Source organism: Mustela erminea, chromosome 1, assembly GCF_009829155.1.
Source record: "Mustela erminea isolate mMusErm1 chromosome 1, mMusErm1.Pri, whole genome shotgun sequence".
In the NCBI taxonomy this organism is placed as follows: domain Eukaryota; kingdom Metazoa; phylum Chordata; class Mammalia; order Carnivora; family Mustelidae; genus Mustela; species Mustela erminea.
Genome location: NC_045614.1, coordinates 8,333,310 through 8,353,000, shown reverse-complemented (window position 1 = coordinate 8,353,000; position 19,691 = coordinate 8,333,310). Strand labels below are relative to the sequence as shown.

The following is a 19,691-nucleotide window of genomic DNA, read 5'->3' as shown; positions in this document are numbered from 1 at the left end:
GGGTGTCACTGAGGAATGAAGGCCCAGGTGGCCACCTGCGCCGGATGCTTCCCTGGTGCAGTGAGCTCGGAGGACAGATGGCCCGGAACTGGGCACACGGGACGGAGGGACAGGGCCCCAGGATGATGGGGGACTTTAAAAGGTATCCTCTCTCAGCACATCACTGCCATTAAATTTTAGTTGCCTAAGTGCTGAGATGTCATTTTTAATCCTTAGAAGTCCTCTGGAGACCCCCACCCTGCCATTAGGCACTGCTGAGGCCAGCTTGGGGCCAAGAGCCTGGTAAATGGGCCTTCCAGGCTCCCTCGCCAGCCCTCCTCCCCTCTGCGTTAGTGGCGGAAAAGTCACAGCTGTCGACCTCACTGGGCACAAAGCCCAAAGTCCTTGTGGTGGCGGCCTGGCCCTCCAGGGCTCTGACCTCAGTACCCCTCTCTCCGCCCCCCTCGGGATCATCAAAGCCACTGCTCCCTGGGAAGCCCAGCTGCGGCCTTCACGTCACCTCAGAGCAAGTGCCCGCTCCCCCGAGGTTCTGTGGCCCCTCACCCCCTCTTACAGATCGTCAGATGTGAGATGTAAGATGTGAGATATGAGATCTTCAGCGCTCAGCATCCCGAGGTGCACCAGGCTCCCGAGAGCCCACCTGACCTCTGGGACCTGGGTGGGCTTGGCCTCTTCTTGAACTTGATGACGGGGGCCCGGCGCAGTCAGCTCCCAGGCCTGGCTGTCCCCTCACTGCTGTTGACAACTGTCTCTGCGGCACACGCAGGGGCAGCTCCCACACCTTGGGAGCTGCCTCATGCCCCAGGTGGGCACCTGGGCTGCGCCAGTTCTGGGTATCCGGCAGCACGTGGCTGGGGACACTCATGTCGGAGTGGCCGGCCGGCACTTCTGGGATACACGGGGGGTGGGGGTGGGGTAGCGCTGCAGAGCAGGGCCGGGCGGCTCTCATCTGGTCAGCTCAACCTGCCGTCACTCCTGGTCAGTGCGGCTGTTCCACACGCGGGGTGCGAACTGCTACCTCCGTGTGCCTTTAATTCACAATTCCTTGATGAGCAGTGAACCCGGGCTCCGCTTCACAGGTGGGAGGGTCCCCCGACAACCTCTTTCCGGCCAGTATCTGTTCACGTCTTTACCCTCCTCCACAGAGTCCTCTGGGCAAACCCCTTTTCCATCCTATGTCATGTCTTCTTACTTTTTGATGATATCTTTTGATGAACGGATCCTAGTTTGAATCAAATTCCGATTTACCAGTACTGTCCCGTCACAGCGGTACTGCATTGCGTTCTAGAAATGTTGACAATTCAACCTCTTTACGTTATTAGATATGAAGCCAGTCACCCAGATCAGTGTCATTTCTCCCAACCAAATCCTGGGTGTCTGTGTCCTCGCTAGACTAGAATGGCAGCCATGAGGGTAGAGGCCTTGCCGGTTCTACTTCCTGCTCTATCTCTGTCACCTAGAACAAAGCCTGGTACAAAGCCGGTGCTCAATAAACGTTTGCTGAAGAAACAGCTCAGGGTGAGAGTCTCAGTGGTCATGGAGCAAACCTGGGTGTCACAAAGGTCATCTCTGAACAAGGGCGCCTCATCGCCCCCCACACCGCATGGTCGTTTATACACCACCCCATTCCAGAAAGAACTGGCAGCGACTACCAGAAACCACCCCCTGCCCTGAAAGGGCACTGCTGTGTGCCTGTTAGCCTCCTGTATTATGAGCCTTGCTCTCAGAAGCTTCTGCGGGCAGAGTAACCTGGGAGTAAAGGAGCTTGGGAAAATCCTGAGGCTGTGATTTCCACTCAGACACCACCTGGGCGCTCACCTCGTTCGGCAACAGGAGCAGCAGCAGCCATTGTCCCTGCTGCCTGTGGCCGTGAGGACTACGAGGGCGCTCCCCTCACGCCTCCTGACGCCAGCGCCCAGAGCAGGGATTTCCTTCTCCCTCTTTCACTGCCCAGTCCCCATTACAACAGGACATGGGACGCAGTCAGGGCCCCTTGCCTGAAGCTGCCAATTCCTCCCCAGTCTAGGCCAGTGGGTGCTTCTCACTGAATGAGGTTTGGCAGCGAGTCTAATTCTCTGTTGGGGCAGGGCTCTGTCTAGTAGTACACGCCCTTCTTGGATCCTGAAGAGCCCTGATAAGGGCCTTTATTACTCAACCCACCATGGCTGCCTCCCTAAGGAAGTAAGCCCTCCCCATGCCAACTCAGGGTTCTGGTGGCGCTGCCCAACGCTGGTCCCAACCTCTCGCCCAAGACTTGGGCCAAGTGCTGTACCTCACCCTTCCAGTCTCAGTGACGGGTCCAGGCAAAGGCCTGGGACACGAGCTGGCCAGTCAGAACCCACCCTGCGGAGTTGAGGAAACAGAGGTTGCTTTCCTCTTGGGGTGTGAAGCCTTCAGGACAGAGGGAGCCCAGAGCTGTGGCAGTCACAGGTCACTGCATGGGGTAAGGGGGGAGGTGGTAGACAGCTCTGGGTCCCAAAAGCTAGTGTTTGCTAACTCCTCTACAGCCTTCCAGCCAAAGGAGTCCCTAGACATGAAGGTCAAAGAACTAGCTTCCTGACACACAGAGCCCAGAAGTCCAAATGTCCCCTCACTGTGTCCTTAAAGCAAAATTACAACATGGGGAGGAAGAACAACAGAACCGAACCACGAACTCTGCACCAAAGAGGCCGTCCCGCCGTAAGCCTTTCCAACAGATGGAGAGAAACCAGAGAAGCAATGAGAGCCGGTGGCAGACAGGGCTTCCGCACACGTCACCCCCCACGACCAAGTCGGGACCCCTCCTACCCATTCCCATACGCTGCTCTAAATCACGGGTCAGTAACCTTTTCCTGTCAACCACTGGTGTAACTCTATCAGGCTTTGCGGGCTATCCCATCTCTATCATGACTACTCAACTCTGCCACTGTTGCACAAAAGTGGCCACAGACAAGATGCAGAAAAATGAGCTCTGGCTGCGTTCCCATAAAACTTCTTCTGTGAACAACAAAATGTGAATTTCCTTTAATTTCATATCTTGGAATATTATATTGTTCATTTTTCTAAAATCCTCCATTCTTAAATTCAGGGTGATACATACACAGCCGGTGGGGCAGAGTTATTTTTTTGTGGGTTTGCTGGCCACTGGTGGGAATCCTAAAAACAACAGAAAAATGTCTGTCCATATCAGGGATGGCAACATAGTGCCTGGTGTCCTCACTGTCTAATCCTCTGACCAGTGCAGACATTGCAAGTAGATCAGAGCACTATCCCTTTGTCCCCAGGCAGGCACAAGCAATCAAGTGAAGACGGTGCCCCAGACAGACCCTGCTAGCCAGGCACGGCGGTGGTCCCATACTGCCAGGAAGGACCCCCTCTCTGTCCCTCAGCCCTGCTCTCCTCCCTTGAGTCCAGTTTAGCCCATCTTCCCATGACATCGCTCAGGGACATCTTCAAGCCCTGGACCATGTTCTCTTTTGACTTCTGATCAGCAAACTGAGCCTGCAAGGTCCCGGATAGAGCAGCTCAGCAATTTCAAAACTGACTTAGCTGCAGACCATCTGAAACAGCATCTCAGAAGGTTTTCCAGAAACAAAATTTGAAAGTTTAATAACGAAGCCCATATGTTTACTTCGTTAGTATATAATTATTTTCTAGGTTCAGCTTTTTTTTTTTCTTTCTAAAGATTTTATCCATCCATCTGACAGATCACAAGTAGGCAGAGAGGCAGGCAGAGAGTGGGGGCCGGGAAGCAGGCTCCCCACTGAGCAGAGAGCCCGATGCGGGGCTTGATCCCAGGACCCTAGGATCATGACCTGAGTCGAAGGCAGAGGCTTATCCCACTAAGCCACCCAGTTGCCCCTAGGTTCAGCTTTTTGACTGTTACAAAATCAAGGATAGCTTGAGGATCACACACAGAGAAATCTGATCTACTTAGTTACAAAGTCTTTTTATGAAGAGCCTCCACCCGCTGAAAGGGCCAGTTCTGTTGGACTTAGGGCTGCAAGGTACAGAAACAATTCTGACTCCCACACGAGGAAGAGGAAAGGGTGTCCACCAGCGAGCCGGCTGAGGATAACGGTCTGCGGGCTGCTGGCTCTGTGCTCTCCCGGTAGGGTGGGGAAGCTTTATTTCAGGGTACAGGTGCCAAGGCCAAGACTAGCTGTAGGTTATGATGCTGGTTAAGTGTCTAATGAGCTTGCAGTTTCAAATGAGCCAAGGACACATCTGGGGGGCACGTGTTTCTTAATACAGGTGAACACCGCAATCCAAGCATCATTTTAAAGAAACCCTGATGTTGTGCAAAAGCTTTTTATCTTGATAAATCCCAATAGTTCATTTTTGCTTTTGTTTTCCTTGTCTTTGGGATAACTGAACTCTACATCTGAAACCGATAAACTCTATGTTAATTAATAATTTAAAAAAAAAAGAAAAGGAAAGAAAAGAAACAAGTAACCTGAGCTAGGGAAGCACCTGGATTTAACATTTTCGTCAAATCCATTTGGATTTGGAGGCAAGACCCTGAGGTGTGAAAAAAGATGCAGAGCCTGGGATGACACAGCAAGCAGAAACCAGATCACGATCCAGCCAGGCTCCCAGCTGCCAGCACATACCCTGCGTGCCCGGGCGGCTTCCCCAGGCAGGCCGCGAACGCCGCAGGGGCTGGCCTCGCACCATGCTTTGTGGTGGCAGCAGCTCAAAAGACATTTGCTGTGGGTGACAAGGACAAAGAGCAGAAGCCCAGAGAAGAAAAGAAGTAATTGTATACTAACAAAGTAAACAAATGGGTTTCGTTATTTCACTTTCAAATTTTGTTTCTGGAAAACCTTCTGACCTATTTGAGGCACTATCTGAGGACCTATTTGAGGCACTGCAAAGATCATGTCTCAGGACGAGAGAGAAGGGGAAGACGAGAGGCAAAGCCAGCCCAGCTCTCTCCGGAGCTGCCACCAGAGGCCTATGGAGCTGGTCGTGCGAGCATGGTGGGTGGGTGGGTGGACAAGGGGGCAAGGCCACCTTCAGCGGGGCTGGGTGATCTGGGCCGTGAGAAGCGCGCCTCCTGGCTGGAATGAGTCCGAGTTCCTGGCCGCAGGTGCTCTGAACAATGAGCCCCTAGCGGGATGAGCAGCTGAGCAGTAGGGGAGGCCACAAAGCCCCCTCTGAAATGGAAGGGACCCCCGGATGCCCGCCCTGGAACCTAGGGTGCTAGGGTTCCCTCTGGTCCAGCTGGAGCAGACAGACCCATCTCCACACCTTCCCTTCCCTGCCCTCCAAACTTTTAAGCTTAGTTAACTTACATTTTTAACTAGTTTCACCTTCAAACCTTAACCTTTCAATTCTTTAGCTAGTTGTCTTTTAGCTTCATTTTAAAATCTATTCTTTTGTGATTTCTCATTTACTTGACCTCGAACCTTTGATTCATCCTCTTGTCCACAACCCCCCCTTTCCCAGCAATTCTGAATTTTCCTTTCATACTTCCTGTCTTACCTGTTGATTATTTTCATGACCGTTTCCTTACTGCTTTCCCTGAGAGCAAAAGGAGCCCACACTTGGAACGCACCAGCACACGGAACTCTGCGGGAGGCAGAGGGTGTGACTTGTTCACCCAAAACTACTTATTTCTGGGGCCCAGGGTCTGTCCTGTCCTGTTTGGAGCTTATATGTAACTAGTTTTAAGCTCCTTCCAACACAGCTGCCCTGTTTTCTTCTACTGTGGCAACCAACCACCAGCAGGGAGGGAAGCCCGGGGGGTTGGAGCTGGCAGGATGACAAACAGGGCAGGTGCAACCGCATCCAGCAAATTCTGTGGCAGCTTTGGAACCGCAGCATGACTCGGCAAGGCTGCAGGGACTAACCCTCCTGTGGCCTAGAGCCCCACTGGGCCCTCCGCCCGGCCTGCCCCTGCACCCGCATCCAGGCTGGCCAGGGCCTGGCCGACGGGGATCAGCAGTTTGCTCAGGGCAGCTCACCGGGGCACTTCTCAGGGCGGGCTCCCGGCTGGGCGCCAGGCAGGAAGTGCTGACCCCAGACCTGAACCCACAGGCAGAGGCTAGCTTCTGCTGGAGCGCACCCAGCCTGGGCCTAGGCTCCAGATGAAGGGCTGCATGGCCTTCCATGGCTGAGGCCAGGGAACTCTGAGGCCTCTCTGCCCCCTCAGGAAACAGCTCCCTGGCGTGTCCACCCTCTTTCTCTCCCCCCTAAAGGAGACTGTCCTGAGGGGCCTGGAGCCCCATGCAGGTATCTTTCCTGGAACTGGTCAGCCAGACAACCTGCCCCGGGGCTTGCTACATCGCCTGTTTTTCTTGCAAATCAACGTACAACTCTTTCAACTCCCAAGAACCTTCTGTTCTTTGATTCTCAACAGGGAGGTGCAGGGCTTCCCACAAGGGCAAAGGGCAAGGGGTAATAGGTTTTAATTAGGCAGCGGCTGCCAGGTTCAGGCCGAAGTCGCCACCACAGACGAGGCCAGGGCCCCTCACTGTCCAAATTTCAAGATCTGTATACATGGATTCAGGGCTGGTGTCCAGGCGGCTTGCCTGGCCCACGGTATCTCACATTTGGGGTCTCTAGAATCCCATTTGGGGGATTCTACTTCTGTGCTGGAAACTGAGGCAGGGAGATGGATGGTGAACCCAGATGTCCGTGACACTCAAGTCATCCAAGTCCTTTTAAAATGGCTGGGAAGGGGAAGGAGGAAGGGGACCGAGAGGGTCTGCTCAGTGGGGCTTGGCCCCGGGAGGCTTAGCCTCGGCAGCCTGAACGCATCCACCAGCTTCCTGAGCCATCGAGAGTAACCTGCGAGGATTTCCTAGAACAAGTGGTCCCGCCTGTCACATCGGTAGGATCAAGTTCAGGAAACCTGGCACCGACCCTCCACTGCCCAACAGCCATGACTCTGCCCTACAGCGAGCGGGTCACGGTCGAACTCAAAAGCCCAGCAGGGAGCACAGGTACTATGGAGGGTCCTCTGGTGCCGGCCTGCTTCAGTGGCTCCCCCCAGCAGACACCCTTCTCTCAAACCACTCCCCAAGCTCCCAGATGTGAGCTCCACAGCGCACACCCACAGCCCAGCATTTGCAGACAGCGCCTTGGCTACCTGCTGCTGGCAGCACACAGAGCCCCGTGACCCGGTCCCAACCTGACCTGGAACCTGTGCCTGACTTATTTTCGTGTTTAGATTTTAAAGCCCAAATCCCTATCTTCCAACTTACTTTCTTCATTCCAGTTCCAACTCTGCCTGTGAACGATAGGGCTCCCTGATCCCTGATGCAGTTCGAGATTTCCAAGCCCTGAGGAGGAGGAGCCCGGTGAGGTTCTGCAATGCAGGCTCAGCCCATGATATCCCCTGGCCTTAGCTGGCTTTCTCTGCACACAGGACACCCGTGCCCTCGGCCTCAGGGCCTCTGCATATGCTGTCCCCTTTGCTCCTGACACTCCTTTCTTCCTCCTCCCCTGGCGGGGGCCCTGCTTATCCTCCAGCCCTGCTTGTGCAGCACGCCTTCAGGCCACACTTGACACAGGGGCCTGGGGAGGGAGGGGCATGGCAATCCTGAACCTGAGCAGGTATGAAGCAAAAGCTTCTAGAAGAAGACATCACCTGTATGTAGACAGGATGTAAGTACAAAGGTAATATCAAACGTGACCGCACTCGTTTTGAAATATAGCTGGAGGAGATCTTGAAATTTGTAATCAAAAGCAACATCTCGAGTCCCTGCATGGAGACCCCAATCCCAGTTCCCATGAGCACTGGGAGTGGAATCCGTAGCACCTGACCCTTTCGCTTGGCAGGGCAGACTCGGGGGTATCGAATCCAAATGCTGACAACATCCTGTAATCAATTTACTGGCATCAAGGAGCCACTAAGCTGTAATAGTTCCTTCTCTCCTCAGGCTCCGTGTTTAACCCAAGTATAGATTTTAGCTAATTAAAATGTTCTGGCAAGTAAAAAAATTAAAAAAAAAAAAAAAAAAAAAAAAAGATGCTTCACTTCCTCTTCCAGAAATGAGCTATAAAGGAAGTCTGAGATAAGAAAGTGTGTGATGGGATACTTCCAAATTTATTTCACTTCGGTTCTCTTTGGTGTGGTCTGGTGTCTGGTCCCTCAGAACCTTCCAGGCGCCTGACGGGTGTGCCCTGAGAGTTTAACCTGGTCCAAAGAGAGGTCTGGCCTTTGTGCCGGGCTTCTGGGTGGTAAACTCTCAGCCCTTGAAATGTCCTGCCTTCTGGGCTGCCTTTGTTTACCTGGGGGCCTTTGGCCCACAGAATCTCTGACTGCGACTTAAGGCCGGGGTGATGGGTCATGTGGTATCAGTTCAACCCACAGAGGAGCTACAGACTGAGGTCAGCCACGTGGGTGGTTAGTCGTGTCTGGGTGGTTAGTGGTGTCTGTGTGACCACTGAAAACTCTAGACACTGAGGCTTCCTTGTCTGGCAGTGCTCTGTGAGTCTTGTCTCCTAATGTGTCAGGGAAGTCAGCGCTGTCAGTGACTCCCTGGGGAGAGGACGCTTGGGAGCGCCACACACACACCTCTCCAGGACGCTGCCCTGATGCCCATCTGTGTCCTTGCACTGTAACAAACCATAACTGTGAGTTGAACAGCTTTCAGAAAGTCCAGACAATCCTTCTAGAGAATTAGCAAGCCTGAGTGTGGTCTAGGTTCTCAGAACTCTGCAAATGGTGTCAAGAGTGACGGTGGTCTCACTTCTCACCCAATCTCACAACAGGACGAATGGTACTATTGTTTCTCCCTGTGGTTTCAAATTCAGGATGTTAAGGAATGTCAAAAATATCCATTAAATAGGTCAGCCTTTTACCCAAACGTCATCTTTGAAAGTATTTGCTATGAGGAAACTTTTCAGGCAGGAAAACAGGATAATTTTTCCAAGTCTCTATGTGCCCTGCTTGATCTTTTCCTAGGGGACCAGCAGCAAAGCAGCAAGCGGATGGACCCGCTTCAATCACTTCTCGACGTCAGCATGCGGGAGGCTTTCTTTAATGACCGTATATACAAGTTCCACTTGTAACTTCTCTACATTTCTTTCCACTGTAACAGAGAACTCCCAGTCCTGTGATGTCACCCATTCCGGGAGGACGGGGGTTAGCTGTCAACCACGAGTCAAACCCTCCACTGAGGTGTCCCGCCACACAGGTCTCACGCCAGCCGGGAGTGCAGCTCTGTGACCCCAGGGCTGGGGCTTTCGTCAAACTGGATCTCGGCCTCCTGCAGAACAGCCTCCACAAGGGGTCAGTGTGAGTTTCACGCCTGACTTCTCAGGCCATCTTGCACATGCTGGAAGAACTGTAGGCAGCAGCTGGGGGAGTCAGTTCCTCTCTTCTTGTGTGATCCAGGGCTAAGGCTGATGCTCAGGGGGCATCTGCAGTAAGTCACGAGATGACTAAAAAAAAGAAATGGATACTTTTTTTTTTTTTTGAAAATAGCCAAGGCCTTAGCAACAAGTTCAGGAGGCTGTTTCCAAGTGCCTTGTGTTTTGTCTTCTTTTAAACCGAGGTGGATCACTGCAGGAAAGCATGCGTATCAAATGTTTCCTGATGAACGTTTTCATCTCTTTAAAAAATTTTTAAAAACATTTAATTTATTTATTTGAGAGAGAGAGTGTAGGAGAAGGGGGAGGAGCAAAGGGAGAGGGAGATGCAGATCGCCACCAAGCAGGGAGCCCGATATGGAGCTGGACCCCAGGATCCTGAGACCATGACCTGAGCTGAAGGCAGACGCTAAACCAACTGAGCCATGCAGGCACCCCAAACGTTTTTATGTCTTGAGGTAACCACTGTTCCATACCCGTCGCCATGATCAGCTTTTCAACTTCCTTTAACTGGAAGCATCCTGTAGGTACCTGTTATTGTTTGGCTTCTTTGACTCAACAAAATGACTGTAAGATTCTCCCAGAGAGTGGAGGGATGTCTGTTCCTGCGGTTGGTAGAATCCTGCTCTTGGGTTAGGCCTCCACTGATATGTTTTCCCATGGCTGGACACTGGGCAGTTTTGTTTGGGGCAGTTACGATCAAGGCTGCTATGCACCTCCCTGAACCTGTCTTTGGGTGGACGCAGGCACTCAGCCATCTCTGGTTTACAACCAGGATTGGAGTCTGTGGGTCAGAAGGTTTAGTCCCAAAGAGCAGACCGCTCCCATAAGCAGGAGGTAAAGTCCATGTGTTTGCCAACACTTCAAGGAGTTTTAGCCATTCTGGTGGGTGTATGGAGGCATCTCTGGTTTTATGGTGCTTTACCTCGATGTTACCACCAACGATGTTACCACCAATGTCGATGCCAGTGATTCCAAGCACCTTTTCACATGCTGATTGGTCCCTGGGCTATCTTCTTCCAGGAGATGCCTGTTCATGGCTTTTGCCCGTTTTAAAATTTCAGTTGGTGCAAATATTCACGGGCTTTATGAAGTTGTCCTTGGATGAACAGATGTTCTTAATTTTAGTGACGTCTACTTTACAGGTCTTTTCTGGTTAGTGGTGCTTGTGTCCTGTTCAGAAGGCAACGCTTATCTACATCGAGGCCATGAAGATTTTCATCGATGCTTTCCTCCACAACTTTGTTTAACCTTTCACATTGATGTTTCCATTTCAACTTAACACGTTAAGGTGTTGGGTAAGGTCAAGGTTCATCTCCATTTGGATATCCCAAAGACCAGTATGACTTTTGAAAAGTCCATCCTTGCCCTTTAACCTTTAAAGGTCTTCTTCATTTTGATCATTTTGAGGCTCCCTTGCAAAAAGATTACTGGGATCTTTTGTTTTCATTGGATTTTTGCACATTCCATATTTCAAATAATTGTGGAAATTGTCTCAAAGGTGAAGTTAGCGTATCAGCTCAATACTTTCTTCTCTAATGCTGATGCTACATTTTTAGGGTGGATGGTTGAGCTGAAACAAGCCTTTCTCACTTAGTCATTAGTTTCTCTTCTAATAATAAGATTCTTTTTTTAAGTGCAATCTGTACCCTTTATTTGGGTACAACCATCACCATCCCCCCCCAAATTTCACACCTGTGAGCCTCTCCAAATGATGTACTGAGAGCTTACATACACCTCAACACTTTTCCCTCCTACAGATGACAATTTGTCCTTACTTTGCTTAATGACTAACTGCCACATGTGACTATAAAATCAAGCGGAACAACCGTCTGGTTATCGTGACTGAAGTATGGCCAGTGTGTACCAGAAAGTGAACTAAGACACTGGGGAGCACTACAGGCCAAGCCTTGAGCAAGATCCAGGCCTCGCGCCCGAGCTGGCAGACCATGCGCACATGCTCCCGGGGAGGGCCTCAGAGAACTGTTGATTTCTTACTTAAATGGTACTTGTGAACCACACACGCATCTGCCGCGGTCTCCTACTCTGCAAGAGCAAGGACCCCAAATCCCAGAGCAGAGCCTGGTCAGTCTTCACCATATGCGGCCCACCCGCGATGGCCCAGGGTGAGAACTGGGCTGGCATGTCCCCCACGTGCGGGGAGAGGGTGGAGACTCTAGAGAAGGCAAGCTGCTTGGTCTTGGCTCCAGATACACCGGCCCTTGTACCACAGCCCACCACCATGCGATCGGCGCCCATCAAGGCACAGGTCCCTCTCTTTCCGCCTCACCCATCACAGGCCCCCGAGGCCTCTGCGCAAGCTCCTGCCTCTGCTGGAGCACTCGGCCCCAGACCTCCATTCCTCAGGGCTCCCCCTCAAACATCACAATCCCTGAAAACGGCCCCCTGCCTCCACCTCCCCATTAAGTTTTCTCTTCACTCTCACCGCAGCTGAGAGAGTGCCTGCCTCTCGCAGAACGTACGTTCCATGAGGGCAGGCATACCGAGGCAAAGACAGGCCACCAATGTCTGTGCAGTGACTGTCCCGACAACCGGCTCACAGGCACACAGAAGGCCGGGCGAGGCACCTCTGAGGACCCCCAGCGCCCACCTGCTGCGGTCCTTGGCTTACCTGTCCTTGTACTTGATCACAGCGTCCACGATCTTCTTCATCTTCTTGGTGAGGTTGGGAGGGTTTGGGGACAGCTTCTCGGCGGGTGGCCGGCCGCGCTTCTTCTGCTTCTTGCTCTCGTCGTCCTTGTCGCGGCTGCGGGTGCTGGTGGTCGGGGTGGAGGAGCCGGCGTCACTGTCCCGCTTGCGCTTCCGAGACGATTTCTTCTGCCGGACCTCCTCTTCGATCTCCTCCAGCGTGCCCTCCTCGATGGCCTTCAGGGTCAATAGTGGTAAAATAGGACAGCCAGCACCGGGGTCGACAAGCAAAGGTCGAGGCGCAAACCCGCAGTCCCCAGCAGGCCGGCTCTGCCTCCCCAGGTGCTCCCCGCCCACGCCCAGCCTGAGCAAAGCCACAGCTGCATTTCGTTACCAATTAAAGAGGCACAGACCCACCAAAGGTCCCCGAAGACTTGGACCCTGGGATCCCTCCACCAGGAGGTAACACTACAAGTCCTTCTGCTCTAGATCCTTGCCATGTTTCTTAGATATTGTGACAAAATGTACATAACACAAAACTGACCCCTCAACCACCTTCAATAGTGCACTCAGGTGGCGTGAGGTACACTCACGCTGTGTGCGCCATCACCGCCGTCCAAAGCCAGGACTGACCCGGCCCCTCCCATGGATGTGCGCAGCACCGAAGACAGCGCTGGCCTCTATCCACACACCACACCAGGACTCGGGATTTTGCTTACTATGTCCTGGATGTACTTCCCGTCGCTTTTCTGCAATGTAATTTTTGATGTCTGTTTAGTATTTCATTTAGACTTGCCCTGTCCTTGGGCGTTTCAGCTCTCTCCATGTGGAGAAGGGGCCCCAGTGTGAGGAAGGCCACGACAGACAGCTGTGTTATTTGTACACAGACTACTTTTTTTTTTTTTAAGATTGTATTTATTTGACAGAGAGAGACACAGTGAGAGAAGCAAACGAAGCAAGGGGAGCGGGCGAGGAGGAAGCAGGCCTCCTGCAGAGCAAGGAGCACGACGCGGGGCTCGATCCCAGGACCCTGGGATCATGATCTGAGCTGAAAGAAATGACTGAGCCACCCAGGCACCCCTGTACACAGACTTCTGAAGCGAAACTGCTGAGCAAGTTTCTATGAACAAGATTAATTTTTGAACAACACTAACTGATTCATTCTCAATGATAAGAACTCATTTGCACATTTTTATCTCGCAGATAGAGATGAGAAGTCGGGGCGCCTGCAATCAGGACAGGGAGTGGGGGCAGGACTCCAAGGGATGTCTGGTTGTCCGTCTTGCATTTATCAGCTGTGACTGGGAGCAGGACACAGGGCCAGGTGTCGAGGACAGCCTCAGCTCATGTCCCTCATGGAGGAAAGAGAGTGAGCAGACAGACGTCTCGCGAAAATGGTGACAAGCGTGTTGACTGCCAGGAAGGAGGGTGAGTGGTGCTCTGATGGTGGAGCAGACATGTGCTGGCCGGGGGTCAGGGAAGCATCTCAGGGGAGGTGGCACTTAAGCTGAGAGCTGCAGGGTGGGGGTGGGTAAGGCATCCAGGCCAAAGGAACAACACGAAAGGCGTGTGGCAGGCAGAAGGGACTATAAGGCCAGTATGGGGGAGCGTGTGCACTGCGAGCCCAGGTGGGCATGGGGGGCTGAACAGTGTCCCCTGAAGTTCATGTCCACCTGGAACTTCCGAATGTGATCTTTTTTCAAAATAGGATCTTTACTGATTTAATTACTTGAAGAGCAAAAATGAAGTCATCCTGAGTTAAGGTGAGCCCCAACTCCAATGGGAATGTTCCCAGGAGAGACAGGAAAGGATACAAAGCCACAGGGTAGACAGGCCATGTAAGACAGGAGCAGATGGGGGTGATGCGGCCTCAGGCCGAGGAATGCCGAGGCCGCCACAAGCTGGAAGAGGCGAGGAAGGGTCCTTCTTGGAACCTTCGGAGGAGAAAGGACCTTGCTGACACTCTGACACCAGACTCCAGGCCTCCAGAACTTTCAGAGAATAAACTGCTATGGTTTTAAGTCACCCAGTTCGGGGTCCTTGTTGTGGCTCCCCTAGGAACACAATCCTAGGGTTTCCGGTCCCGAGGCGCAAGCACATGGGTCAGCCCAGCAGGGCAAGAGGCAGCACCACTCTCAAGAGTTTGGGTACATATGGCACCAGAGTGGCCGCCACAAAGAAAAGAGAGTATCTGTTTTGGGTAAACGTGTTTTTTTTTTTTTTTTTTTTGATGCAAACTCTTATTGAGAACATGTACAAAAAGCACATGCCCTGTAGTGGGAAGAAAGTCGATTCAACACATGGGGCTGGGAAAACTGGACACCCGCTTGTACAGGAGCTGGGTCCTGACCTCCTATCGTAAACAGAAACTGCTTAGAAAGGATCACGGGCCCAAACATAAAAGCTACAACTCTTCAAAGGAAGGGGTAAACCTTTGTGCTCCTAAATTTCTCAGTGGATTCTCTGATAGGATACCGCAGCACAAGCTAAAGGAAAAAAAAACAGATATACACTGGCCTTCGTCAAAATTAAACACTTGTGCTTCGAAGGACACTATTAAAAAAAGTAAATAACCCACAGCATAGGAGAAAGCGTTTGTAAATCACACATTCGATAATGGGAGTTTTGAAGATACACCAATGGCCGACAAGCACCTCCGGCGATGCCCAGCACCGTTAGCCACCAAGAAAACGCCATTAAAAACCACAAGGAGGTTACTGTGGCGTACTCACTGGAAAAGCTAGCGTCAAAAGGACAGGTGACAAACACAGCTGGGATGATGGGAGAAACCGGAACTGCCTCACACTGCTGGTGGGAACCTAAAATGGTGTGGCTGCTGTGGAAAACAGTCTGGAAGTTCCTCAGAAGACTAAACAAGTAAATTACCATTTGATTCAGAAATTCTATTTCTGGGTATTCATGTGATAGGAATCACAACATCTATCCTGCCAAAATCTTGTCCTTCGATGTTCACAGGAGGCCAGAGGTGGAAAACAGAAAAAAGATGAACTTTGATCATCTGCCAAAAACAAAGACGTTGCCACCGTGCAGTCTAGTTGCACAACAGGCCACTACTTGGCCTTGACAAGGAGGGCCACTTGCTGCCACACAGATAAACCTTGAAAATATGCAGCTTACTGCTAGAAGCCAATGGCCAAAGGGAGGACACATCCCTCTATTCATATGAAATCTCCAGAACAGAAGTGAGGGGGGATAAAGGGACAGGAAGAGAGCTGAAGAGGACAGGGCTTTTTTCTGAGGTGAAAAGAATATTCTAAAGCTATTTTGTGGTGATCACGGCACAACACTGAACATACTAAAATCTACAGAGTTGTACAACTTTGTTGAGTAAATTCAGTGGTATGTGTATTAAAGCAAAATATGCTCAAAACAGTATTAGCATATGGACAACTGTTTTTAAAAGGTATCGTGTCTCTTGGAGAAGGTATGTGCTAGGGTGAGTGCTGCGAAGTGTGTAAATCTGGCGATTCACAGACCTGGACCCCTGGGACTAATAATACCTTATATGTTAATAAAAAATTTTAAAAAATTACAGAGATACAAAAAAAGAAAAAAAAAAGGTATCATGTCTCAAAGGTGCAGAGCCACGGGAGCGCTACATGTCAGCGTTCAGGCCTACGCTCCATCGCCAGCGGTTCTCCTCTTGTCCCCGGAGCTCGGGGCCGATGGCTGAGGAGCTGGACAAGCCAGCGGCCCCACCCGCGGGTCACGGGCTCCCGGCACGTGTCAGTGGCCCCCTCGTGAGCACCTGAGCCGGCGAGCTCACTAGTCTGGGTAGTTCCGAGCTGCCAGGGCAGGGCCAGGGCGGCCGGACCTATGGACTGAGGAGGCAGCAGGGCCGCAGTCAGTCAAGAGGAACCCCAGGGAGTGTGACCAGAGGCCTAAGCAGGCCCCATGGTTTGTTCTGGGGTGCGCCCATCAGCCGGGCCCAGCTGAATGCCACCACCTGGCTTCTGGGGAGGGTTGCATGGGGAAGGGCCTGACGCGTCACCACAGTCCCAGGGGGCTCACCAGGCGCCCGCGGCCCTGACTCAGCCACCTATACCTGCTGCTGCCGCGGACCTGGCTCTGGGGTCGACGTGCCCCATGTGAGGCTGTCAGAACCCCGCTGGCACTCCCCGCCTTGTTGGGGGCAGGTCACCCTCTGACCCGTCACTGTTTTCCACCACCAGGCACTGGGAAGAGCACAGCAAGCGGAGAGCGGCAGATTTCCCACGAAGCTCTTGTAAACCTCCCGCGCTGGTCAGGAGGACCGGAGCGAGCGGGTCCCCTGACAGAGGTATCGCCGTGGTTAACGAAAACCAAGTACGGCCAAAGGGAGCCCGCTTGGATTCCGCATGAGCCCCGGCGCGGCTGTCGAATCTCTGCTGTCCCGCCCCGCCCCGGCCGGCCCTCTCCAGCATGTACCTTGAGCCACTGCTTCTCGGTCAGCGAGTCGCTGTAGTCCACCTCCTTGCGGTGGCGGGAGCCGCGGCCGAACATCTTCTCCTCCTCCTCCTCACAGGTGAGCCGCTCCACCTCAGCGTCGTCCTTGATGATCCAAGAGGGGAGCTCGTCCTCCTCCATCAGGCGCGGCTTCCGCTTGGGGTTTCGGGCCTCCTCGCGCCTGCGGTCCAGGTCCATGCGCTGGGGGACGCGGGGAAGGGGACAGGGAGAGAGGTGTGAGCTCGGGGAGAGCTGGGGGCACACAGGGGCACGTGGCAAGGGGAGGCTGTGAGTCTGCTCAACGGCATCTCGGAGGTTTCTGGCTCTGAGAGCAGACCCTCGCTAGGGGCTCGGCCTCGGGGGCAGAGAATTCCAGAAAAGATGGGAGGGTCGCAGAAAAGGGACCAAGGGCCTACACTATGACTCCGTGCGGACTTACGACTTTTACCCACAGCTAAGGAGCAGCTCTGACTGACCACAGGCCGGGAACAGTACGACCTCCCTCTGAAAGGGAATCGTAAGGACAAAACAATCAGGAGGACAGGCAAGTCCTCCATGTGGCAAGCCTGAGGGTCACACAGAGGATGGGTGTGCATACATGTGTGCATGTGCATGTGCGTGCCCCACCTTTGTGGCAATTCTCTTCGGGAACCATGGGAGGAGGACAGGTCAGTTAGGAGGCAGCATGGCGCCCCCGAGAGAGGCCCCAGCTCCACGACCCACCAGAGACATCGCCATCTCTAAGAAGTTTCGCTCTGTCTGTACTGAGCTGTCTTATTCTACTTGATGTCAGTAGGGCGGGGTGTGCGACGCCCGCAAAGCGCCCCCAGAGGTGTGCGGGGCGCCCTCCTCCGCCCATGGTACCTACCATGAACAGGTCAAACTCCTCCTCGTGCCGGGCAATCATCTGGTTCACCGTCTCGTCGTCGGGCACTTCGTCTTCTTCCTAGAAGGGTTCGCACAGTTAGTCCGAGTGCGGAGAGGCCGGGGTGGGCGGCGGCCGGGCTCGGAGGCGAGCGGCGGCGGTCCGTGGGAGATGAGCTGGCGGTCCCAGTCCGGCTGCGGTGGATGGGGACCCACACGGCAGCGAGAGGCACACACGCACACGCACACGCACGCTCCGTGGGATCAGGGCCCTTGCTGGCCGTCTCAGCCGAGAAGCCGAGGATTGAATGGGCGTGGAGACTGAACTACCCCTCTCACCTTTAGAGGTGGCTCCTCCAAGTCGGGGTTGACGCCCGCTGGCGGAGGGGCAGTGTGGGCGAAGCTGGCACTGCCGCTGCCCGTGCTGCAGTGTCTGCTCTGTGGATAAATAGAGGACTTCAGTCTCCAGGGCTGTCAATCCGGCGTCTTTCACCAGCAGTTTAGAAAAAAAAAACCACTTCAAAGAAAAAGCAAGTACTCATCCTCTTTCCTTTCAGCCCACACTCCCTTTACTCCAAAGGGATGCAAAAAAAATAAGAGTGCAAAAAAGGTAAAAAAACAAAAATGAAAAGCCGCTCATGCGTCCACCACTCACGCCGGGGAGGGGGTCGGGGCCGGCGCTGCCCTCACCTCATCCTGCTCCTCGTGCTCGAGGATGGCCTGCAGGAAGGCGCGCCTCTCGTGGCTGGAGGACTTCTGGTCGAACATGCCAGCCTGGATCACCTTCTGGTCAACATTGAGCTTGTACTTGGCCGCGGCCAGAATCTTCTCCTCTACGCTGTTGACTGTGCACAGACGGAGCACCCGCACCTCGTTCTGCTGCCCGATGCGGTGGGCGCGGTCCTGGGCTTGCAGGTCCTAGAAGAAGAGAGGCAGGTCAGTCCTGATCCAGCTCTGCAGAGGTCTAAGAGGCAGCCAACACCTCGCGGTGCTGTCTAGAAAGGCCGCCTTTTTCTTGCGTGCCTCCTTTCTCCTGCTGGGCCCTTCTGCTGCCCCGACCAGCAGCTTCTCGAGCAGGGAGCCCAGGAACACATCCTGCAGCCTGTGCCAGATTGACGATCCCCGAGGACTTTCCCTTCCCATCTTACGGGATTCTTTAGGTACTCCAGGGCATGGTACAATTTGGAGGGCAAGTCCTGGGCCGTTATGTTCCCAAGGAGCTTGTGTCACAGCTACATGGGACCTCTCTCCCACTCTAGGAGGCCCCACGCTTGGGAAGGCCATATCATGGTTAAGGGCATCGTTCATGGGATGGAAGCTGTGCAGCTTCTTGGAAATGCCTGGTTTGGTTGTAGGCCCTCCTCCTTCCCTGCTTTGCGGCCCAAGCTGAGGTCCAACCTCTATGAAACTCAGGACTCACTCTGTTGACACAGACCCTTCTGGTGATTACGAGGGACGAAGAACTAAACGGCATTGGACACTCAGCCCAGAGTGTGCAGCACAACAAGCTCCGATCACATGGTAGCCGTGGCTGCCGACACCGGCTGCATCATCACTGCAGCTCCGAACCAGGAGGGCTCGCATGAAACCCCACATCTGGACCAGGAGCAGTGGGGGCCTACAGTCAAGATTCACACCCAGGGGTCAGGTGGGGGGCCAGGAATGCCTTGTGTCTACAGTTGAACTCCGAGTTCGACCGGCACGCTTCCTGGCGGTGCTTCCAAGCACGGGCTATCGGGCCCCAGGGAACCCCTGTCCACTGTCTGCCTGCTACTGGGGGTAGCACACCAGGATCACATCTCAGGAAACTGGCTGGTCACAGAGGTCTTGGTGAGAACTACACCCCAGGCTGATGACAGAAAGGGACACTAGTAACCAGCCTGAGCCTCCACCCAACGGATGGGCTATATAGTTCACACCGTGTACTAGTGCCTCCAGGCTGCAGGGAAAGATGGGCTTATACTCTGTAGTGGGAGGGAAACCTGGGGCAGCCTCCTGGAAGCCACTCAGGCAGAGGTGACCTGAATGAGCAGAGGACATGCCCATGGGCCAAGCAACCCCCACCTCTCAGGGCTGCCTGGTCAGTGAGTCCTGTCTCAACACTCCAAAAGGGGGACAAGGGGCTCCCTAAGTGGTCACGCTGAGCAACAAAACCCAGACGCCTGCCAAGTGCGGTCAGAGTCAAGCCTCAAGGCTACCATATGCCCGGACACCTGGCAGCTGAGGACATGCCCGTGTGGAGTTGCAGTGCTCTTGCCCCGAGAGGAGAAACAAAGCAGCTGCTCTAGGGAAGAACACGTGCTAGAACCCGCCATGTTTCTGTCAAAACCAAAACACACGTGTGTGCATATAGGTACACGATGGCACGTGGTCAGAAAGAGCGGGATTGGTGGGAGGGGGAAAATGGAATCTTTAGTTTGTGATTTTGA

General features: G+C 53.4%; 1 protein-coding gene across 7 annotated transcripts in view; it reads right to left on the bottom strand.

The window, feature by feature from the left end:
* Positions 1–19,691, bottom strand: part of SMARCA4 (SWI/SNF related, matrix associated, actin dependent regulator of chromatin, subfamily a, member 4) — a 92,001-nt gene that overhangs the window by 6,314 nt on the left and 65,996 nt on the right. For 2 of the 7 annotated variants that reach the window (XM_032311468.1, XM_032311476.1), the window contains exons 26-30: positions 17,953–18,180; positions 17,602–17,700; positions 17,267–17,344; positions 16,381–16,599; positions 11,936–12,198 (exon numbers count right to left, since the gene is read on the bottom strand). In XM_032311468.1, coding sequence (XP_032167359.1) covers positions 11,936–12,198; positions 16,381–16,599; positions 17,267–17,344; positions 17,602–17,700; positions 17,953–18,180 — 887 coding nt within the window. The remainder of the gene's footprint in view (positions 1–11,935; positions 12,199–16,380; positions 16,600–17,266; positions 17,345–17,601; positions 17,701–17,952; positions 18,181–19,691) is intronic. The other 5 variants (XM_032311491.1, XM_032311501.1, XM_032311479.1 and 2 more) reach the window with 4 other exon arrangements.